We start from the raw sequence: 20,111 nt of genomic DNA on the forward strand, positions 1-20,111 counted from the left end.
CTAATTAGCCGTGTGGCCTCGGGCCAATCTTCCACCCTCTCTGGTCTCCTTTCTCCCTGACAAATAGCGGTGACGATACCTCACGGTTGTTCAGGCCACAGTGAAAGGTCTGGAGGGAAGCCTCATGAAAGCTGGGAGCCCCAGGCCAATGGAAGATGTGGGGTAGTTGTACTCCCATTCTTTCACCAGCAGTGAATCAGAATGCATCCCCTCGGCTCTCTTCGAATGTCAAGTGCACCACTTCCAATCCCTCCTCGGGGCGGGCCCTCGGGCGGCTCGGAATCCTAGGCTGCGGAGGATTCCCGTGCAAACTCCAGACTCTCCTCCCGCCCAGCCGTCCCTGCCCGAGGCCTCGCAGAACACACCTTAAACCTCGCGACAGAGCGCATTTCCGAGCGCAGCCCAGAACTGCAGCTTCGCGACGCGGGCCCGGGCCGGGGTCGCGCATCTCCAGCCGGTGCTCGGGCCGCGGGTGGGTGGAGGTAGGCGGGACCGACTAGGGCCGCGCGGGGGCAGCCGCCGGGCGCTCGGTCGCAGAGCGGTGGGAGTGAGGCTGGCTCTGGCCCGTCGCCATTCCACCGCGGGTGTCTGGCTCGCGGGGCCTTGCTCCCGTGCCGCTTCGCACCCGCGGTGCTCCTCTCCCCACGCGCAGCGGCCGGGGCAGTCGGTGGGGGCTGGAGCGCGGGGCGGGCTCTGCGCGCGAATGAATGGGCGCCCGGGGGATGCGCGCGCTCGGGGCTGAAGGGCATTAGGACCGTGAGGATCGCTCCGCGCTCCTGTCTCTCCCTATCACCCCCCACCCCCCACCTCTCTCCCTTTTCGGCTCTGCAGGACTGAGCAGCCAGGCGCGAGCGAAAACAAACAGCTGGGGCTGCGAGCGCCCCCACCCCGGCCCCTAGAGCAAGCCGGCCCGGGTCCCCACTCGGGGCGCCCGCCCGCCCACCATGAGGAAGATCCGCGCCAATGCCATCGCCATCCTGACCGTAGCCTGGATCCTGGGCACTTTCTACTACTTATGGCAGGACAACCGAGCCCACGCAGCATCCTCCGGCGGCCGGGGCGCGCAGAGGGCGGGCGGGAGGCCAGAGCAGCTCCGCGAGGACCGCACCATCCCGCTCATTGTGAGTACGCCCTGCGCGCCGGGCGGCCGGCCCGGGAGCCGCGGCGCGCGTTCTTAGCCCCGCGCGGCTGCAGAGGGCGCGGGGCCGGGGGCTGCGTGCCCGCCGCGCCCTGCCGGCTTTGTATATGTTGGAGCATTCCTGTCCGTTGTTATGGCAACCTCTGTCGGGCCAGCCGGGCCAGGGCGCACGGGTGAAGGGAGGGTGACAGCGGGTGGGGGCTGGGAGAAAGTGCTGCAAGTTTGGTGGGCCCGGCGTGCGCGCGCGACTGGGAACGTGGCTCTCTCAGCGCTGCGCGGCCGGAGCCGGGACCCGGGGGTCGGGGCCCGGGTACTGTCCGCACCTCGCCCGCGCCAGGAAGGCGGCTGGACTGTGAGCGCAGCGAGCCGGCAGTGGGAACCTCGCGCTGCTGAGCGCGTAGGTGGCCGTGCGCACCCCCTCTCTAGTCTCCCGGGGGCAAAGGACGTGGGGTGGGGGCGCTGGGTAAGGCAGGGGCGCTAGGGGCTGAGCCCGGCTTTGAGCCCCTTTTTCAGCCCAGTTCAACTTGAACTTGCTTCTCTGGCACGGAGGACTCCCCCACTAACACCCGCGGCATTCTCTGGGTCCGGGAAAGGTCTCTTCCTGTATGCGCCCTTCACCCCAACACGAGGGTCCATCACGACGGGCGAGCTGGCAGTGTGTGCGCCAGGGCTGGGAGATTCCCTCTCTAGAGGTCAGCTCCGCGATGTGCCAGCGGGGAAACAAAGGTGGCGGAGCACGGCGGCGGCCTCCGCAGCGCGGCCCGGGCCCTAGGCGCTCCGGGGACTTGGGCTGGGGCGTGCGGAGCCCCCGCCGCCCTGCAGGGGGCGTTGCTGCCGCCCGGTCCCCGGGTGACGGCCCTGTGTGGCAGGGGCACCTGTTGAGGCGGGAGGCTCCGGCGCCCGCCGAGGGACGCGGGCGGCGGGCCGCGTTCTTCCGACCGGGGCCGGTGGCGGGCGAGAGCCTTGGGCGACCCTCGGGACAAGCTGCTGGGCTGGGGCAGCTTGGCCGGAAGAGGACCAGGAGGAGGGCGAGCCAAGTGTGGGGCTGAGGGTGGAAGAGTAGAGCAGGGTGGCCATTCTGATGGGAAAGATCGGCCTGGGGAGGGAGGAGTGCTGAGCTCCTCCGGGAGGGAGGTGCAGGTTCAGGAGGGCGAAGGCTTGTGTGGAGTCGAATCTGGGATATTTCTGCAAAGGCAGCTGAGCCCCAGGAATATGGTGGAGGCGGGTGTCTGTGTGGAAGTGTTTTCATATTCCCAACCTGCCCCAGATGCCGTGTCTTGTCAACCCCCCTCCCCCTGGAAGAAGTAAAAAACCCCTGCAGAGGAACCATATTGCCTAGCTTTGCCTGAGGAGACCTTGGGGTTTATGGGTTTTCCCCAGCCCTGCCCCCCAGTTCCCAGATCCCTGTCCGGTTGAACTCCGCAGGTGTGCCCGATTAGGTGGAGCGTTCCCTTCTGAGCTGAGGGTCCCTGTCACTAGGAACTGTTTCCAAAGCGCTTAAGGATATTTGGCCGGAAAGGCTGATGAGGATAAAGCCTCCAGCGTAAGGACCCCAGGGTACTGGGATCTGGGCAGACTGACAGACTGGAGTGGGAACTGGCTGAACCAGCAGTGGCCCCAGACCCGCAGGGAGCTTGCGCAGACCCACGAGCTCCCCGTTCTTACACCCTGAGAGGCCCAGCCCGGGTCTCAGGGTAGGTGGGCTTGGAGCGGCAGGGGAGAGGCAGGCTGGCCAGATGTTCTGTCCTTCACAATGGTGACGTGTGGGGAGGAGGGTCTGAGCTGGAGGGGGCGGAGGAGGGGAGAGTGGAGGGGAGAGAGGAAGGGCAAGGGAAGAGAGCACAGGGAAACTGCCGACGGGAGCAGAGCCCGAGGTTAGGTTTCCTTACGTTTGTCTCTGCTTCAGAATCCTGGCCTTGCTCTCGGACCTCTCCTCCCTCCTCACTCCTCCTTGCCCTCCGAGGTCTGCCGGAAGGCCGAAGGCTGCCCAGACTGAGAGCCCTGGAATGGTGGGGTGGGCTCCGCTGGAGGCACGTGGCTCTTGTTTTGAGGGGTGGAAATGGGCAATCATGAGCGGGCACAGGTGAACGTCCTCTGGCCCTCTCCTTGTTCCCATGGGGTTCGACTTGCTGCAGATTGGAACAGGGCTGTGAACTGGGAGCTAAGTTTAAAGTGTGAAGGATTATCAGGAAGATCCCGGGAGCCAGGGAGTGCAGGTGCAGGAAGAGAGGGAGAGTGGGAGTTCTGGGGAGTGAGCCGCAGACAGTTCTCTGGCCACCTAGGGGCATGGCCAGCTCCCCCCCTGTTTGTTCCTCAGGCACTGGTCCCCAGTCCCACACCTCCCTGCGCACAGCCTCGCCTTGTCTTCCTACCTTCTGAGCTATTTCACTTCAGGAGGATTCTTAGTCATATACGCTGTCACGCAGAGACTATGCTGGAAGCTTCTTACATCTCCATATTGATGCACACAGCAAGACTTAATAAGTACTTGTTAGTCAAATGAAGTAGGATTTCTGCCTGTCTCTGGGAGTAGACAAGCTTCATAAGCCCCCCTCCTTCCCCCAGTATTTGGTTCCTGGCTCCAGCCTGACCATCACGAAGGAGATAGGGGAATGCATGTTCATGTTCTCGGGGAGCTGAACCCGATGTCCAGCCTAGAAGGGGCAGGTGCGGCTGAGGAGTGCTTTCTCCCGGAGTGCTGTGGTGAACCTCTCACTGGTCTTGCCATTCCAAAACATGTCTCTGTCTAGTTGCGCCAGGACGCTCCATGTGGGTTTTCAAATTCTTAGGGAGTGATGTGGCCAGCCCTGCTGACAGAGGCAGAGAGAATTCAGACAAGCGTCATCATCACCCCCCTGGGGAATCAGAGAGCAGAGCTGGGAAAGGGAGGGTCTGCCTAACAGCCTGGGCCAGGGGGGCAGCTCTGCCTTCACAATGTCTGGGCTATTCAAAGCCAGCCAAGTTGCTTCTAGACCTCGGAGGCACTATTTGGCATTGTGGGGTGTCGGCATAGCAACCGGATGGCCCGGATTTCTCAGGGAGGTCCTGATTTTTAATATTCTGTCCTGCTGTCAGCCCATGTGTCACAAATTTTGATGTGAAAAATTGGTTACGGAATGTGTAAAACTACAGGGAGATACTGACTCCATCCCTAAATGGCTGCTTACGATGTGGCAGGGTTTGTGATTTTTCCATGCTGTATTTTCTGGGCAAGGCGATGGATTTGGGGAAATCCCCTTGAATCTACACTGATGCGTGCTGGCACTGGACAGCCGCTGGAGCAGGCGGCAGAGCAGACACGGCTGGCCTTCCGTCTTCAGACCTCGCAGTGGGGAAGAATGTTTGTGATTGGCTTGGCACCCAGGTTTTCCATATGCTAGTTCTCTAAGAGGCCTGGGTGGAACGCTAAGGTGCTACACGGAATTTCACTTTGCAGACATATTTTTAAAAAGACTGTCCATTATGAATATTTTCAGTATAGGGACACTCATTTGCAACATTTTCTGTTTGGAGCTGTGAAAGTCTTAGGCACGAGTTTTCTTAAGCTGGAGTTTTCTTATCCTCTAATTGGAATACTGCTGATGACCATGGACAAAAGATTTATATCTCTGGACCTTGGTTATTTTATGTCAAATTGGGGTTAAATGATTTGTAAGGTTTGTTGATCCTTAGACAAGCTGATGAGAGCTTCATTTCTAGAAGCAAATAAATTGGCTTTAAGGCAATTTTCCTGAAGGGCGTTGTGAGGTTTATTGCTTGTGGAGGGAAGGCCCCTGTCAGGAGAAGGTCCAGCAGTGACCCTAGAGGCTTCAAAGGGATCCCTGCTCACCTAGCAGGAGGGGACACAGGTGACTGACGGCTTTTCTGGTCCTGTTCCCTGAGAGCAGAGGCTTCAGTCAGATCTGGATGGGTTTATATTTTATTTATAATGTGTGCATTTCAGAACTGTGGGACTAGGGTTTGCCTAAATGACAGAAATGATTTTCTATTTTATTTGTCTAAGTGCCACACACAAGAAAGAGGGTGGGGAGGGAGATGCTCGAACACCCACAGTTCCCTTTGTCAAAATGCTCAGATTGGGAAGCGCCTGGTCTCCCTTCACTGGGGTCCCAGCCTGGGTCATGTTGAGACTTGCCCATAAACCTGGGGACAGCACAGAGCCACCAAAACTGGTAAGGGCCTGAGAGCCCAAGAGTCACCTCCCTGGGAAGCCTGAGGCCCAAGGTCCCAAGATTCTAGGGTTCTGCTCACTTTTCGGATGGGCCCCCTATTTCTTTTCTTTTTTTCTGAATTTTTTTTCAGAAGTAATACTTTTTATTTTTTTATTATTTTTTTAAATAATTTTTTATTATATTATGTTAGTCACCATACAGTACATCCCCGGTTTCCAATGTAAAGTTCGATGCTTCATTAGTTGCGTATAACACCCAGTGCACCATGCAATACGTGCCCTCCTTACTACCCATCACCGGTCTATCCCATTCCCCCACCTCCCTCCCCTCTGGGGCCCTCAGTTTGTTTCTCAGAGTCCATAGTCTGTCATGTTTCATTCCCCCTTCTGATTACCCCCCCTTTCTTTATCCCTTTCTTCCCCTACCGATCTTCCTAGTTCTTATGTTCCATAGATGAGAGAAATCATATGATGATTGTCTTTCTCTGCTTGACTTATTTCACTTAGCATTGTCTCCTCCAGTGCCGTCCATGTTGCAGCAAATGTTGAGAATTCATTCTTTCTTATAGCTGAGTAATATTCCATTGTATATATGGACCACGACTTCTTAATCTAGTCATCTGTTGAAGGGCATCTCGGCTCCTTCCACGATTTAGCTATTGTGGACAATGCTGCTATGAACATTGGGGTGCATATGGCCCTTCTCTTTACTACGTCTGTATCTTTGGGGTAAGCACCCAGTAGTGCAATGGCTGGATCATAGTGTAGCTCAATTTTTAACTTTTTAAGGGATCTTCACACTGTTTTCCAGAGTGGCTGTACCAACTTGCATTCCCACCAACAATGTAGGAGGGATCCCCTTTCTCCACATCCTCTCCAACAATTGTTGTTTCTTGCCTTGTCTATTTTTGCCATTCTAACTGGGCCCCATATTTTTGTGTAGTAGCAGCGGTTCCCGCACTGGCTGCTCCGGGCCTTGGGCCTGGCTTTCTTCTCTGGTGGTCGAGTTTATTAGCTCTGCAAGCAGGGGAAGCCCTCCATTCTGGAAGATGTGGAGGGGCGCAGGCGAGCCCGGGCTGAGCCGCCCAGGGAGCTGTTTTGCTGTAGCGGAGGAAACCACGCTGGGGTCAGAGGGGAGCCTGTATCCGAGCAGTGCATTACAGTTCGAAGATGGAAGACTTAGCCCCTGTCTGCTTCTGGAGGAGACCTGAAACACCTTCCCTGTGACCTGGGGGCAAAGACACAGGGAGGCTAACTAGACAGGGAACCCGGGGCTCCTGAGAGGAGAAGGGAGCAGTCAATGATGATCACACCTGCGCAGGGGTTCTCCTCACTGAATCAGACAGTTTGCTTGGTGCGCTTGCAGCCGGTGTGCAACTGGCTCTGGACACGGTCTGCAGGGGCTGGGTGTCTCTCCTCTAAACGGACCCCTGTGCTCTTTGATCTATACCGGTCTGGCCTCTGTCATGGCCATTACCCCTGTATGATATTTATAGAGGCTCATTCATTGGATGCGTCGATGGTAGATGTCTCACCATTTAACCTGATTCCCCTCAACAACCTAATAAGGTAGGTGCCATTATCAGGTCCAGTTAACATGTGAGTAAACTGAGGCTTACTTATCCATGACCAGGCAACTAGGAAGTGCTTTTAAAACTAGGTGTTTCTGCCTCTGAGGCCCATGCTATGTCTTCTTTCCCCCGAAGCATCTTTAGGGCAAGACCCAAGTCTGACGCACCAGCGAGTGCTTCCTGAAGCACCTAGATCAGCACCTTGCTTTGTGTTTACTCCGTAAACATTTGTTGGGGGAAGAAATGCAAAAACCACTTAGGAGAAAATGTTAGCACTAGGAAAGTAGTATTATGGGTAATCCCCTCTTCTGTCTTTTGGCTTTTTTAACCTTTTTTTTTTAATTTTATTTTTAATTTTTATTTTATTTTTATTTTTTTTTAAAGATTTTATTTATTTATTCAACAGAGATAGAGACAGCCAGCGAGAGAGGGAACACAAGCAGGGGGAGTGGGAGAGGAAGAAGCAGGCTCATAGCGGAGGAGCCTGATGTGGGGCTCGATCCCATAACGCTGGGATCACGCCCTGAGCCGAAGGCAGACGCCCAACCGCTGTGCCACCCAGGCGCCCCCAACCTTTTTTTTTTTAAAGTAGGCTCCATGTCCAGGGTGGGGCTTGAACTCACAACCATGAGACCTGAGCCAAGATCAAGAGTCAGATGCGTAACTGACTGAGCCACCCAGGTGCCCCTCAACATTTTTCTTAAAAAGACTTATTTATTTATTTGAGAGAGAGAGAGAGCGGTAGGAGGCAAAGGGAGAGGAAGAGAGATACTCAAGCAGACTCCACACTGAGCATGGATCTGATGTGGGGCTCAATCCTATGACCCTGAGATCAGACCTGAGCCAAAACCAAGAGTCAGGTGCTTTAACCGACGGCAGCACTCAGGTGCTCCTCAGCATTTTTTAGAGTAAACATCTATTAACACTATAATGATAAAGTCCATCAGGATGATTATTTTAAAAAGTATTCAGGGACTAAATAAAATCACTCTTGACTCCTCAACGAGAGTAAACTTCTTAACTACGTCTCCCACTTCTGAATCTCCCATCAGTGCTTAGCATTGAGCCAAAAGAAAAGGCAAGAGACTTACATGACTTATTCCATAGGGCGTGAAGGAACAGAACTGGGGCGAGTGGGTAGAAGTTGCAGGGAGAGAGAAGGACAACTTTGTCACTGAACCGTCCATTATTGGAATAGTCCAAAGGCTAATCAGGGTTTCTGTTCACACCCCCTGTGGGTAGATGAGCACGTTCTTCCAGCAGCAGTTGCGAGGGGATGAGAAAGGGCTTGCTGTCCCGCCGGTCTCCTAAGACGTCAGGCAGCTCTGTAATGGGGTTTGAAATCAGGTCCAATTCTTGCACCACAAGAGACCTGGCGCCCTGGGGAGCAGGGCTGGCTGAGCACACGGAGGCCAGGCCAGGGAAGATGACTGAAAGACCCATAACGGCCGCTCTGCTGTTCTCCTCCCTGTTCCTTTGGAGCCGCCAAGCAGGGAAGCAGTGGGGGCCAAGGCTGGTCAGAGGCAAAGCCGCAAAAGAGCAAACCTCTTTCATGTCTGTCCTGCTCCTCAGAACGAGGCCCACAAAGCTTTCCTGCCCGACTGAAGCCCAGGCTTGCCTGTCTCCCCCACACCCTGAATTTTAGCTACACCCTAAAACAGTATCTGGCTGGAGACAGTGTGCCTGCCTGGAGGACTTTTGTGAACATATCAGAATAGGTAAGAGTGGCAGGCTGGAGCACTTTGGAACAGAGGGGGCAAATGGAAAACTTTCGATTATACTCCCTAGGCAAGATGAGGTTCAGGCCACGTTTGGGGAGACATGGAGGCAAGTCTGCCCCAGGTAGAGTGTTTCTACTCTTCTGGATCCATTAGGAAGAGCTTTAAGTGTAGCTTAAAGACCCCAGTGCCTCTTTCCTGCCATTCCATGAAGTGAGGTGTGGCTTGGGGTGCATCAGGAGCAACATTGTCTCAGGGCTCAGAGGTGGGTGACATCTCTCGACACACTCAGAGTGTGAGACCTGCCATAATGGGCCCTCGCAGGGCCAGGAGAGAACAGAGTGGGCTGGGATGAAAACAGATGTTGGCCGCTGGGGATGAAGGTGTGAGGGGACAGAGAGGTGATGTGGAATGAAAGCCAAGTGACCCACTTCTAGGCTCAGCCTTGCCCCCGAGGGGCGACGTTGTCTTAGGTGAGTCACTTCCCCTCTCTGAGCCTTAGTCTTCTCATGTGTCAGAGGAGGGTTGAACTATACGATCTCCGAGGTCCCTCCCAACGTAAACCATCTTTGACTTTGTTGGCCCACTTCTGCAGAAGTGAAGTGGCCCCAACCCAGGGCTCAAGGTCTGATAGCGTCTAGATGAAGGAGAATAAGGCCAGAGGGTGAGATGTACAGAGACCCAGACCATTTGTGTGCAGAAGAGCATGAAACCTTTAAAATTCTCATAAGGAATAAACTGGACCTACTCCCTCCCCGTTCTCTTCCCTTGAAGCACGGATGGAGCTACACGGCTCCCCTTCTGCTAAACTAGAAGCCTACGGTATTTGTGAGTGTGTCTGGGGTTGCTCACAGACACACATGTAGGAGTGCCTAGGGGTGGACATCTCAACAATGTGGGAAGACCAAAAGGAAACTACAAAGACCCCTGAGCAGAGAATTAATAGTCCTGTGCCCTTGGACTTGACTCAGAAGACAGGTGTGGAATTGCCCTTAGGCCACAGCCTGGAAATGAACATTGTAGAAATCCGTTCAAGGAAATCAGGAGGTTGGCCATCTCCCGGCAACCTTTAGCTTTTCCCGGGTTACGAGTCCAGCAGATTAGAGGAAGCGAGATGAGAGAATTGCTAGGAGCAGCTGCTATAGTGAGAAGGGATCGTTGACAGCAAAGGACCAACCAGGAAGGGCCATAGGAGGTTGGAGCAATCCCCATTTTCCCTAACAAGCACGCACTGGCCAGCAGGGAATGGCATCATTTATTCCTTCTCTTGACAATTTTTCCTGAGCACTTACTATGTGTCAGGACTGTTCCAGCCTCTGGAGATAACAAAATGGGTAAAAGCCCTGCTCTTGAGGGCTAGTGAGAGAGACAGACCATAAACAGATAAATATACATCCTAGTGAGAGAGACAGACCATAAACAGATAAATATACAATGCACGGGAGGGGGGTTGGCAAATACTATGAAAATAAAATAAAGTCACAAAAGAGGACAGAGAGATGAGAGAACAATGGCCAGGAAAGGCCTTCCAGATAGATGGTGTTTGAGCTGTAGCATGAATGGAAAGAGAGAACCATGCAGGCATCCAGAGTGAGAGTGTTCCAGACGGCCAAGGCCCAGGGCACAGTCTCTGCAGGGTGTGTGCCCGGTGCACTTGGCAGGGCAGGCTCAGCAAGGGTAAAAGTGGCCCAAGGTGAAGTCTGGATCATTAGGCCCGTAGGCTGTGGTGAGAGGCTTAGAAACATGTCCCTGAGTCATCAGGAAGTGATAAATTACACTCAGTGTATGGGCTGGGTACGTCAGCGGACTGTCATTACGTTCAGAAAATTTTCCAGAAATATGATCAAATATAATAGGAAGTGTTGATTCTTAAAGAGGTAAACCTAAGTTCTTTGAAAAATATTCTATGGCTGGAACGCTTCATTTCCTTATAATGTGAGATCAATGAGGTACTTGTGTTCATTCTCTTTCTCTCTCTTTTGGCTGGTGAGGGGGAATGGAGGGTGCTGGTGCCTGAAGAGATTTAAAAGACAAAAGATAATGGGGCCCTTGTTGAAATACTGGAGTGAGGAAGGTGGGGGAGGCCTCTGTCTTGGGAGGAAGAGTTCTTCATGGGAAGGAGAATTCCTCCCTATGGTGGTACCTGAGCAAGTCCCCTTTGTTTCCTCGTCTGGTTCATCGCGTTCTCCTCAGGTGCATTTGGGACTTAGAAAGGATGTTTTCTGGCAATGCAGGAACTTGGAAGTCTCGCCCTTCTGTACAAGCAGGTTCCCCCTCTGTACCAGCAAAACCCTGAAGGCAGAAGCATGGGGCCTTCCCTCAGACACGGAGGTGGGCACCCAAGGCCTGGCAGGATCAAGGACCCCACACAGCTTTTTATCAGGCAGGCAGTGGAAGAAAGGGTCTGCTTTGAGGAGCAAGATGGCTCTGCCCCGGGCCTGTCTGAGACTGTCCACTGATGTTTAGGTGGCTTCCCCAGTGCCCCGGTGACTGGTGCGATAAGGCTTCATGTGTCCCCGGAAAGCTGCCAGCGCTCTCTCTTTGTGGTTCAGGTCACACACTCTCAATTCCAGACCGCTGTCAGTCATGCCCTTTTAGAGGCTGCTTTTCAGAGTTCAGATTTTCATCCCTTTATCTTCTCCCAGCAGCTGTCTTTTAGCTTCTTTCAACCAACTGTTGGGGAGTACTTCTGACATACCAAGGTCTTTCATTTCAAGGGGGTCGGGCCTAGGGAGGCAACAGCCAGAAGGGACCCATGGTGCCAAGTTGCCAAGTCTGCAGTCAGTCTTGGGGGTGGGTGGGAGATAGCTTCTGGTGCCTCACACGTTCTATGACCCGATTCTTTGCTTAGAAGCCATCTTTTCCCCTCCATGTGAAATTCCTCCCTGGGGGGTGGGACGGGAAGAGGCTGAGGGGAGTGGGAGAGGTTGGGGGCATTATCCCAGGGTTTGGGGTGGAGCCCTGCCTGAGGCTCAGGGAGAAAGAACATATGACCGATTAGTAATGTCTGAGGTGGTGTTGATGCCTTGAAGGAGTCAAGTGATAGGATTGAGCCACAGCCCCCAAATAGTTCACCAACCTGAGCCCAGAGGGAGAAAGGGAACCAAAGGACAAAGTACACACACTGCAGGGACCAGGGAAGGTGATGGAGGACTTTTTGGAGCCATAAGCTGAAAGGGATTTGCCAGGTAGAGAGCAGAGGCTGCCCAGAGTAATGTTTTATTAAGCCTTGGTGCCACCTTGTGGGGGCATGAAAAGGGCAAGGGTCTTCTCCCAAAACATGGAAAGAAAATGGCTTGCCCCTGGGTGCACCCCAAGATAGTCAACCCCTGGTCTTCTCCATAGCAGAGAACGCAGTATTATCTGCTCAGCCCTTCCAGGCAAGCAGAGTCTCTGAACCACGCCTGGGTGGGGGCTGGGAGCCAGATGGGGTGGGCTAGCCCGAGAAGCAGGGCAAAGCTGAGGGCAAGTCACGCAGAGAGTTAGAAAGGGCCTGGGCCTGGTCAGACGGTGACACTGGTTATGAGGTGACAGGCCTGCACACGAGCGTTCTCAGGGCCAGGCCGTAGACACCCTGAGCATGGTCACGGGGACTCTGGCGGAGGATGGCACCTGCCCATGGGTAGCCAGAGCCCTGCACGGTCCAGATGTGCGCTGACCACTACGTGGCCACCAGCCACATGTGGCTATTGAGCGCTTGACGTGTGGCTAGTGCAACAGAGGGAACTGAGCTTTTAATTTTAATTTTTAATTTTATTCAATTTTATTCAATTTTAATTGATTTAAATTGAAAAGCAGACACTCATTTCAATTATTGGTCGACTTTTAGGAGTGTTCAGAAGAACTAAAGTAGTGGAATCTACATTTTCAACTGTAAATTTTATGAAATCTCAATATGGATCAAGTATTTCTGGTGAAAATTTAGGGTCTCAGTTGAAATGTGCTGTAAATGTAACATACACTGGGTTTCAAAGACTTAGTACAAAAAAAGGATTAAAATATCTAATATTTTAAAATATTGACTGTGTTTTGAAATGATAATATTTGGATATATTGGGCTAAATAAAATATATTATTAAAATTAATTTTACCTGTTTCTTTTTACTTTTTCAATGTGGCTAACTAGAAATCTGTAAATTCTCTATGTGGCTAGCATTCTGTGCCTTCGGGCTGCACTGGTCCTTACGTGTGTTCATGAGCCCCCTCTAAAGTGGTAGGAGTTTGTTGGCAGGTTTTATGTAAAGTAAAGAATGTGACTACATTCCCAGTTTACCTTGACTTCGGGGTAAGTCCTTTCCGGTCCAGCTGCTGTGGAGTCTCGGTTCCTAATGCACCATCATCTATGGGCACGGGTCACCTCCCAGCATGGGTCTTCATCCTCATACCATCATTAAAACCAAGGTCAATGTTTTCTTGCAGCCTCTTCTCCTTTCAAAATCCCTTCTAAGCTCTTGCTGTGATGAAAATGGGTTTTGGGTAGGAGGGGTCAGAGCAGTGGAGGCGGGGAGCCTTTTACTCCCTTGGAAAGTAGAGGGATTAGTTCCAGTCTGTTGCTTTTGGTGTTTCGTCTTTATCCTGTTAGAGCCAGAATGATAAATAGGTCTCAGCTCTACTGCCAGCCCAGAACCTGTGGAAGTGGCAGCCCGAAGCCCCGTGGGGAGAAGGCTGCCCAGGCTGCGTCCGGACTGAGTGGGAAAGAGGCGATTGATTAGCCATGTCTGTAAGGGGCATGGACTGGGGCTGTAGAACGCGTGCTTTACAGATCCTGATCCTGCCCTGTTGAAGTCGTCTTCTTTGAGAATTGTCCTCCCACTTTAAAGACCTGGCATTGTTTTAAGAAGTCGGCCACTTTGAAGAAGCAGGGATAAGGCTTGCACTGAGTTAGATGTGCATAGGGGAAGTTAGTCATCTCAGTGGATCAGAACCCTAACTAAGGAGATGTGACAAGAGCTTTCAAACACTGTGCAGACTTCTGGAGACGCTTTTTCACTGACTTGGGAGAGGTGAGTTGGCTCTGGTCTGGACCGGTCTCCTGGCAGCATAGAGACAGCTGAAACCCAAGGAGAAGGGCAGACACCTGGAGGGGCTGGGAGAAGAGAAGAGGCTTGGTTTTTTTCCTTTTTCCCCCATCTTCCTCCCTTAAAAGTGGGCTCTGTGAACTTTAGAACATTTCCTGCTTCTTGGTGCCACATTTCGGGCTATGGCTTTGTCCTGTTGCAGCGTGAGAGTGGCCAGGAGCACAGCCCCTGGAGCCATGTTTCAGCTCTGCCACTTACTGCGACTTATTTAAACATGCTATGCCTCAGTTTCCTTATATGCGAAGTGGAGATACTAGCAGTCCCCATTGCAGATGGTTACTCTGAAGATTAAATGAGTTAATCCCCATAAGGTGTTTGGAACCATGTCTCGGGCATAGTAAGTGCCACACTAGCGTCAGCATACAGGTTAGTAACAACAATATAAATTGTCGTCATTTGTTAACTTGTATATGACTTATTTAATGCAGTGTAACGAATCACCCTAAAACTGAATGGCTGAATGCAACACTAATCATTTATTCTCTCTCATTGTTTCTGTGCGGTCAGGTATCCGGGGTGGCTTGGCTCCGGGTTTCTTAGTGAGGTCTTAGGCAGATGTCAGGGGGGCTGCAGTCACCCGAAGGAGTGACGGTGGCGCTCTCACATGGCTGGCCGGCTGGTGCTGGCTGTTGGCCGAGGCCCCAGTCCTTCTCCATGTGGGTCTCTCCACATGTCTGCTTGAGGGTTTCCATGGTGCAGTGGCTGGCTCCCCCTATAACAAGCAACCCGGGAGACGAAGGCGGTTATTCCAAAGACTTCTTGACCTAACCTGGGAAGTCACATAAGCAAAGGACTGATGTGATCTGACTTACATTTTGAGAGACCTCTGTGGCTGCTGGTTGGAGAAGAGACAGGGCAAGGGCAAGGGCAGAAGCACTTTCTGCAGGCCAGAAACCTACCAGCTGGGTTTCATATGCTTTATGGTTCATCTGTCATAGCAGGCTTGTGGCCTGAGTATTGCTACCCCTATTTTACAGACAGGGAACCTGACTCAGAGAGGGCAGGTTACCTGCCAACAGAACCAGGATTCACCCGGGCTTGCCTGGCACCAAAGCCTGGGGAGACACACCACCCCACTGGACGCCCCCTGCACAATGGTACGGCTTACTCAGGAAAACAGCCTCTGTGAAGGATCTTTTTTTTTTTTTTTAAAGATTTTATTTATTTATTCATTCGACAGGGATAGAGACAGCCAGCGAGAGAGGGAACACAAGCAGGGGGAGTGGGAGAGGAAGAAGCAGGCTCATAGTGGAGGAGCCTGATGTGGGGCTCGATCCCACAACGCCGGGATCACGCCCTGAGCCGAAGGCAGACGCCCAACTGCTGTGCCACCCAGGCGCCCCTCTGTGAAGGATCTTAATTCCTGTATTTCTCAAAGTCAGGATCAGGAAACTGAGAAGCCAAGAGACATTCACAGGCCAGACAAGGGAGGGGAACAGGGCCTGGTGATCTCTGCACCTGCCAGAGAGCTGGGGGTGGTGTTGGGGGGGGGATCAAGGAGCTGGTGCAAGGTTTGGAGGATTGTATGGACCAAAAGGGATGAGCTGGGGAGAGTCCCGCACTTGGCTTAGGCTCTCCAAATTAGCAGAATTGTGAGGTCAGGGAAGCCTTGGTGTTACCTGAGCCCTAGAGATTTCCACGCAGAGGGATCAAGCCCACCCACCTGGGAGGGAATACCTGGCTGCCGTAAAATAAATGAACTAGACCAATATATATCTGCACAAATGGAGCTTAAAAACATGATGTTAAGGGCGCCTGGGTAGCTCAGTTGGTTAAGCGTCCGACTCTTGATTTCGTCTCAGGTCATGATCTTGGGGTGGTGGGATAGAGCCCTTTAAGATTCTGTCTCTCCCTCTCCCTCTCCGCCCCCAGCCCCTTGAGCACTCTCTCTCTCCCTCTAAAAAACAAAACAACCCCCCCCCGCAGGATGTTAGAGGGGGGATTGCAGATGATTTTGTATGATACTTTTATGCAAATTCGAACAATACAGTTGTGTCTATTGTTCCCGGATATATGGGTGTATGTGTGCATAAATATCTCAAAGTGTAACAATGGACCAAAGAGGAGTGGCAGCACACTTAGAGCAGTGAGTGTTCCTGGAGAGAGACGGAGGAGGGGACCTACAGGGAGTTTGATTTTATTTGCAACGTTTTATTTCAGTTGTTTTTTTGAAAAGAGAGGCTCAAAGCCAATCTGACAAAATGTTAATAAGTTGTTAATTTTGGTAGCTGTGCAGGTGATTCCTAGTCTTTGCACTTTTTGGAATTAAAAAAAAAAAACACAACAAAAAACCTTAAGTCTAAAATCATTTTAAAAGGAGGGAAGAAAGAGCTGGTGCCCCAAGTTTGCTGGGTTTCAGCTGCGTGAAGATGGAGAAGGAGGGTAGTGGAGGATTGGAGGCAAGATTCCTGCCCCCCAGCCCCCCAGAAAGCCTGTCACCCACGCAACACTGTTTTCCCGTGCTTGGAGGACAGCAAAGTGATTTTCGATTCTCCATTCTCAATTCTCAGTGCTCAGGCGTGTCTTCTATGCCTGAAGATCCACTGAGGAGGGGCTGGCGTGGAAGGTAGTGGGGTAGAGAGGGCACTCCCTCCAACAAAGCCCCAAGTGTTGGGGGTGCAGGGGCCAGAGGAAAAAAAGGGTCAGGGAGGGGTGCTTGGAGCCCATGCAAGGAAAACTGAGAGCCAGAGCCTGAGAGTTCCATCTGTGAAAGGACGTGAATAGTAAAAATGGGTGTCTCTTCACCTCTGTCAGGGGTGAGGGGATGACAAAGTCTTTTGGTAGGTCAAAGGTATGAGGTTTTTTTTCATTGTTCTTTTATCTCCCTTTAGACATAGCACATGTTGAATATACAAAAGACAGTAAATCAAGAAGGAGATGAAAATCACCCCCAAATCCCACCATTGGACTTACCATTATTAACATTTTGGTGAATAATCAATTCAGATTCTTTTTGGTAGATTTTTTAAAAGTCTGCCTTTGGCACCAGTCATGATCCCAGGGTCCCCTGCTCAGTGGGGAGCCTGCTTTTCCCTATCCTCCCACCCCCTACCCTGCTTGTGCTCTCTCTCTCTCAAATGAATAAATAAAATCTTTAAAAAACAATGAAATCACACATTTTATACTGTTTTGTAACTAGTTTTTTTCATTTAACACTGTATTATGAGCACCTTTCTCTGTCACAGTCTTCTTCCAAATATTTTTTAATAGCTGCCTAGATTTTCGCTGGGTGAATATTCCATAGATTATATAATCACAGCTCATGGACACTGGAGATTAGGTTAGATTGGATAATATGAAATTGTTGTTTTTAGGTAAAAAATGGTCAACTATTGGCAGTTTCAAATGATTCAACCAAATATATTTTCCAGTTTTTCATTTTTATAAACAATACAACAATGACCATCTTTGGAGGTGCACCTTTACACATAGCCTGAAGTAATTCCCTAGATAAAATCCTGGCAATGAAATTGTTGAACAAAATATCAAAAATTCTAATAAAGTCAGAATTGGATAGGGCTCAGATTAGGGAGAAGTGAGTGGGGTGAGTGGTGTAAGTCAGGGCCAGATCTGTCCGTATCTCAAATGTTAGTTTTTGCTCATTCTGGATATTTCCAGGTTTTTGATTTTTAGAAATATTTCTTTAAGATATCTATCTTGGGGCACCTGGCTGGCTCAGTTGGTAGAGCATGTGACTCTTGATCTCAGGGTCGTGAGTTCAAGCTCCACGTTGGGTGTAGAGCTTACTTAAAAAAAAACTCTTTACAATTTTCTTTAAAAGATTTTTTTATTTCATTATTTGAGAGAGAGAGAATGAGCAGGGGGGAGGAGCAGAGGGAGAGGGAGAAGCAGACTCCCTACCATGCAGGGAGCTGGAGGCGGGGCTCGATCCCAGGACCCTGAGATCATGACCTGAGCCGAAGGAGGATGCTTAACTGACTGAGCCACCCAGGTGCCCCTATAATCTTTTTTGAAATAAACTCCACACCCAGTGTGGAGCCCAATGCGGGTCTTGAACTCACAACCCTGAGATAAGACCTGTACTGAGGTCAAGAGTAGGATGTTTAACCAACTGAGCCACCCAGGCACTCCCCAAAATAAAATCTAAAAAAAAAAAAAATATCTATCTTGATTCCCGAGTTTGGTTGGTGTCCCCTTACATTCTGCACCCCCTGTGAGAGCCTCGCTGTCTCCCCTGCTCTGGTCCTGGATAGCAACAGTGTTTCCCTTGTGGAGTTATCATGTGAGTGAGACTTGTAAACTCTCAGAACAGCGTCCAGAGTCAGTGGGTTCAATAAGCATTGTGTTTATCTCCTCTCGGAAAACATGTGTCGTCCAACATGTGACAAGCGCTGAACTAGAAGCTGGGACACCAGGGCGAGGAATACCCAGTTCCTGCCCTCAAACCGCTGGGGAGTGTAAGGGAGCAGGGCTTGTGCTGGCTTCAGCGAAGTCTTTGCCTCGTACACCAAGGGGTGAAAGTGTGGGCCGAGTCTTTTGTCTGGGCACATGCTGGCTGCACTCAAAGCGAAAGGGACAGCAGGCAGGAGGGGCGGCCTGAACCAGCATGCAGCGTGCAAAGCCCAGGTCCGAGGCATTCTGTTAGTAAGGTCGTAGTCTGGAATGGGAGGAGCGCCAGGCCAAGAACGAGCCTGGGTGGTGGCGGAGAGATGCTGGGATGCTGGGATTCTGCCTTGAGCCCCATATCTGTTTGTTTCAAAGTCACACTGACTACAGGAAGGCCAGCCTCCAGCAGTCCGTTCACACCCCCAGGAGCCCCACCTTCCCTGTGTAACAGATAATGGTGACAGGCATGCCTAATGCTGATTTCTTCTTCTTATTATTATTTTCTTCTTTTTAATCACGGCATAATATACATAACAAGAACTTTACCATATTTACTATTTTTAAGGGTCCACGGTGTCATTAAGTAGCATTAAACTCACATGATTGTGCAACCATCACCACCGTCCTGCTTGTCTGCCCTCCCAGCTCTTCAGTGTTCTGTGAGCTCAGACGGTGGAAACCCCTCTCTTCTGGCTGCGTGGTCATGACACCAGCCCAGCCCCCCAGCCTCCCGGGCTCCAGTGCTCATGTGACCTGGGGGAGCTGAGGCTTGCTTAAGAACAATGACATCACTCTTTCTTCTCCCAGGACGCTGGCCTGTGGTGCTTCTGAGACCTGATATGTCTCAGGCCTGGGGACATTACAGTCCCCCTTCACTTCAGACACAGCCCTCTGCCCAGGCGTAGGGGTGCTGGGTAGGAGCTGAGCCTGTCTACACCCCAAGCCACTATGACGGTCATTAGAAAAACAATATTCATCCTGAAATGACTTCCTGCTGGTGAGTGCTTGCATACACAGAGCTCTTCAAGGACCAAGGGCTAGGACTCTTACTTTTCATAAGTTAGGGTTGCGATTTGCCCCAGAGGACCTCTGGGAGATGTTGGAATCGACAAAGATTATGTCTGCACTAGCTGATTCTTTTTTCTTTACGTGTAGACGGCTCAAGCTGCATGGTGAGGTTTTATATCCTTCAGAGCGGCTTGGAACCCAAGAATGCCCTTGTCTTCCAGAGATGAGTTCTGTGTAATTCCCTGCACACTGCCGGCTGGACATAGCATTGTACGTGGGAGCACATGGTCAGCCAGGCCTTGTTCGAGACCCCCCACTTTCCTGATCTCTTTCGTTCCCTCCATTCTCTGTGCCCCGGCCACACTGTCCCCTGTCTTTCCATGGCCACCTCAGGTTGACCTAGGTCAGGCCCACAGGTTGTCCCCTCTGCCCAGCCCCCACTCCCCAGCTGACCATGGCGGGCTCCTCTCTCCTGCCCTCTAAAGCCCTTACCTGCTTTACTGCCTTCCACACACTTATCACTCCTGGAAATGATCTTGCTTGTGTGCTCTTTCCTGCTCTCCATCTCAGCCGCTCCACTGGAATGAGCCGCCCGCGAGAGGAGAGACGGTGTGGCATGCACATCTGTACCACTCGGCAGGGCCTGCCGTGTAGGTACCTGCAAATGCATGTCATTAGCCATGGACAAGTGACCTGACCTCTCAAGCCTCTGTTTCATCATCTGCGCGTTGGGCAGGAGTCACAGGGGTTGCATGGAAAGAGCTCTACCCCCGATGGGGTGCAGCACCGAGTCGACACATCAGCCACGGACTGTCTGTCTGGTTGTACCGGACAGTGCCTGGCACCTGACGGCCTTGCAGGACATGTGGATAGAGTTGGAGGAAGGCTGACTGTTTGGAGTATGGCTGCTGTTTCTTTACTCACGACATGGCCCTTCGTGGGCTACATCACCCACGTCTGGGTTGTCAGGACGTCGACGTGTTTCCCAGGTTCACACCTGGCCTCTTACGGGTCCTGATTCTTGGGCTTGCACAGTTGAAGAGCTTGGTGTCAAATGCCAGGCCGCTTTTCCAGGATAGG

At 51.8% G+C, this 20,111-nt stretch overlaps 1 protein-coding gene across 1 annotated transcript in view; it reads left to right on the forward strand.

Annotated features, from left to right (window-relative positions):
* The first annotated feature begins 310 nt into the window (after window positions 1-310).
* Window positions 311-20,111, forward strand: part of GALNT16 (polypeptide N-acetylgalactosaminyltransferase 16) — an 89,028-nt gene continuing 69,227 nt past the window's right edge. Inside the window, exons 1-2 of the mRNA XM_002917025.4 lie at window positions 311-482; window positions 832-1,121. Of these exons, the coding sequence (XP_002917071.2) occupies window positions 945-1,121 (177 nt within the window). The 5' untranslated portion in view covers window positions 311-482; window positions 832-944. The remainder of the gene's footprint in view (window positions 483-831; window positions 1,122-20,111) is intronic.

The sequence above is a fragment of the Ailuropoda melanoleuca genome, chromosome 14, assembly GCF_002007445.2.
Source record: "Ailuropoda melanoleuca isolate Jingjing chromosome 14, ASM200744v2, whole genome shotgun sequence".
Classification (NCBI taxonomy): domain Eukaryota; kingdom Metazoa; phylum Chordata; class Mammalia; order Carnivora; family Ursidae; genus Ailuropoda; species Ailuropoda melanoleuca.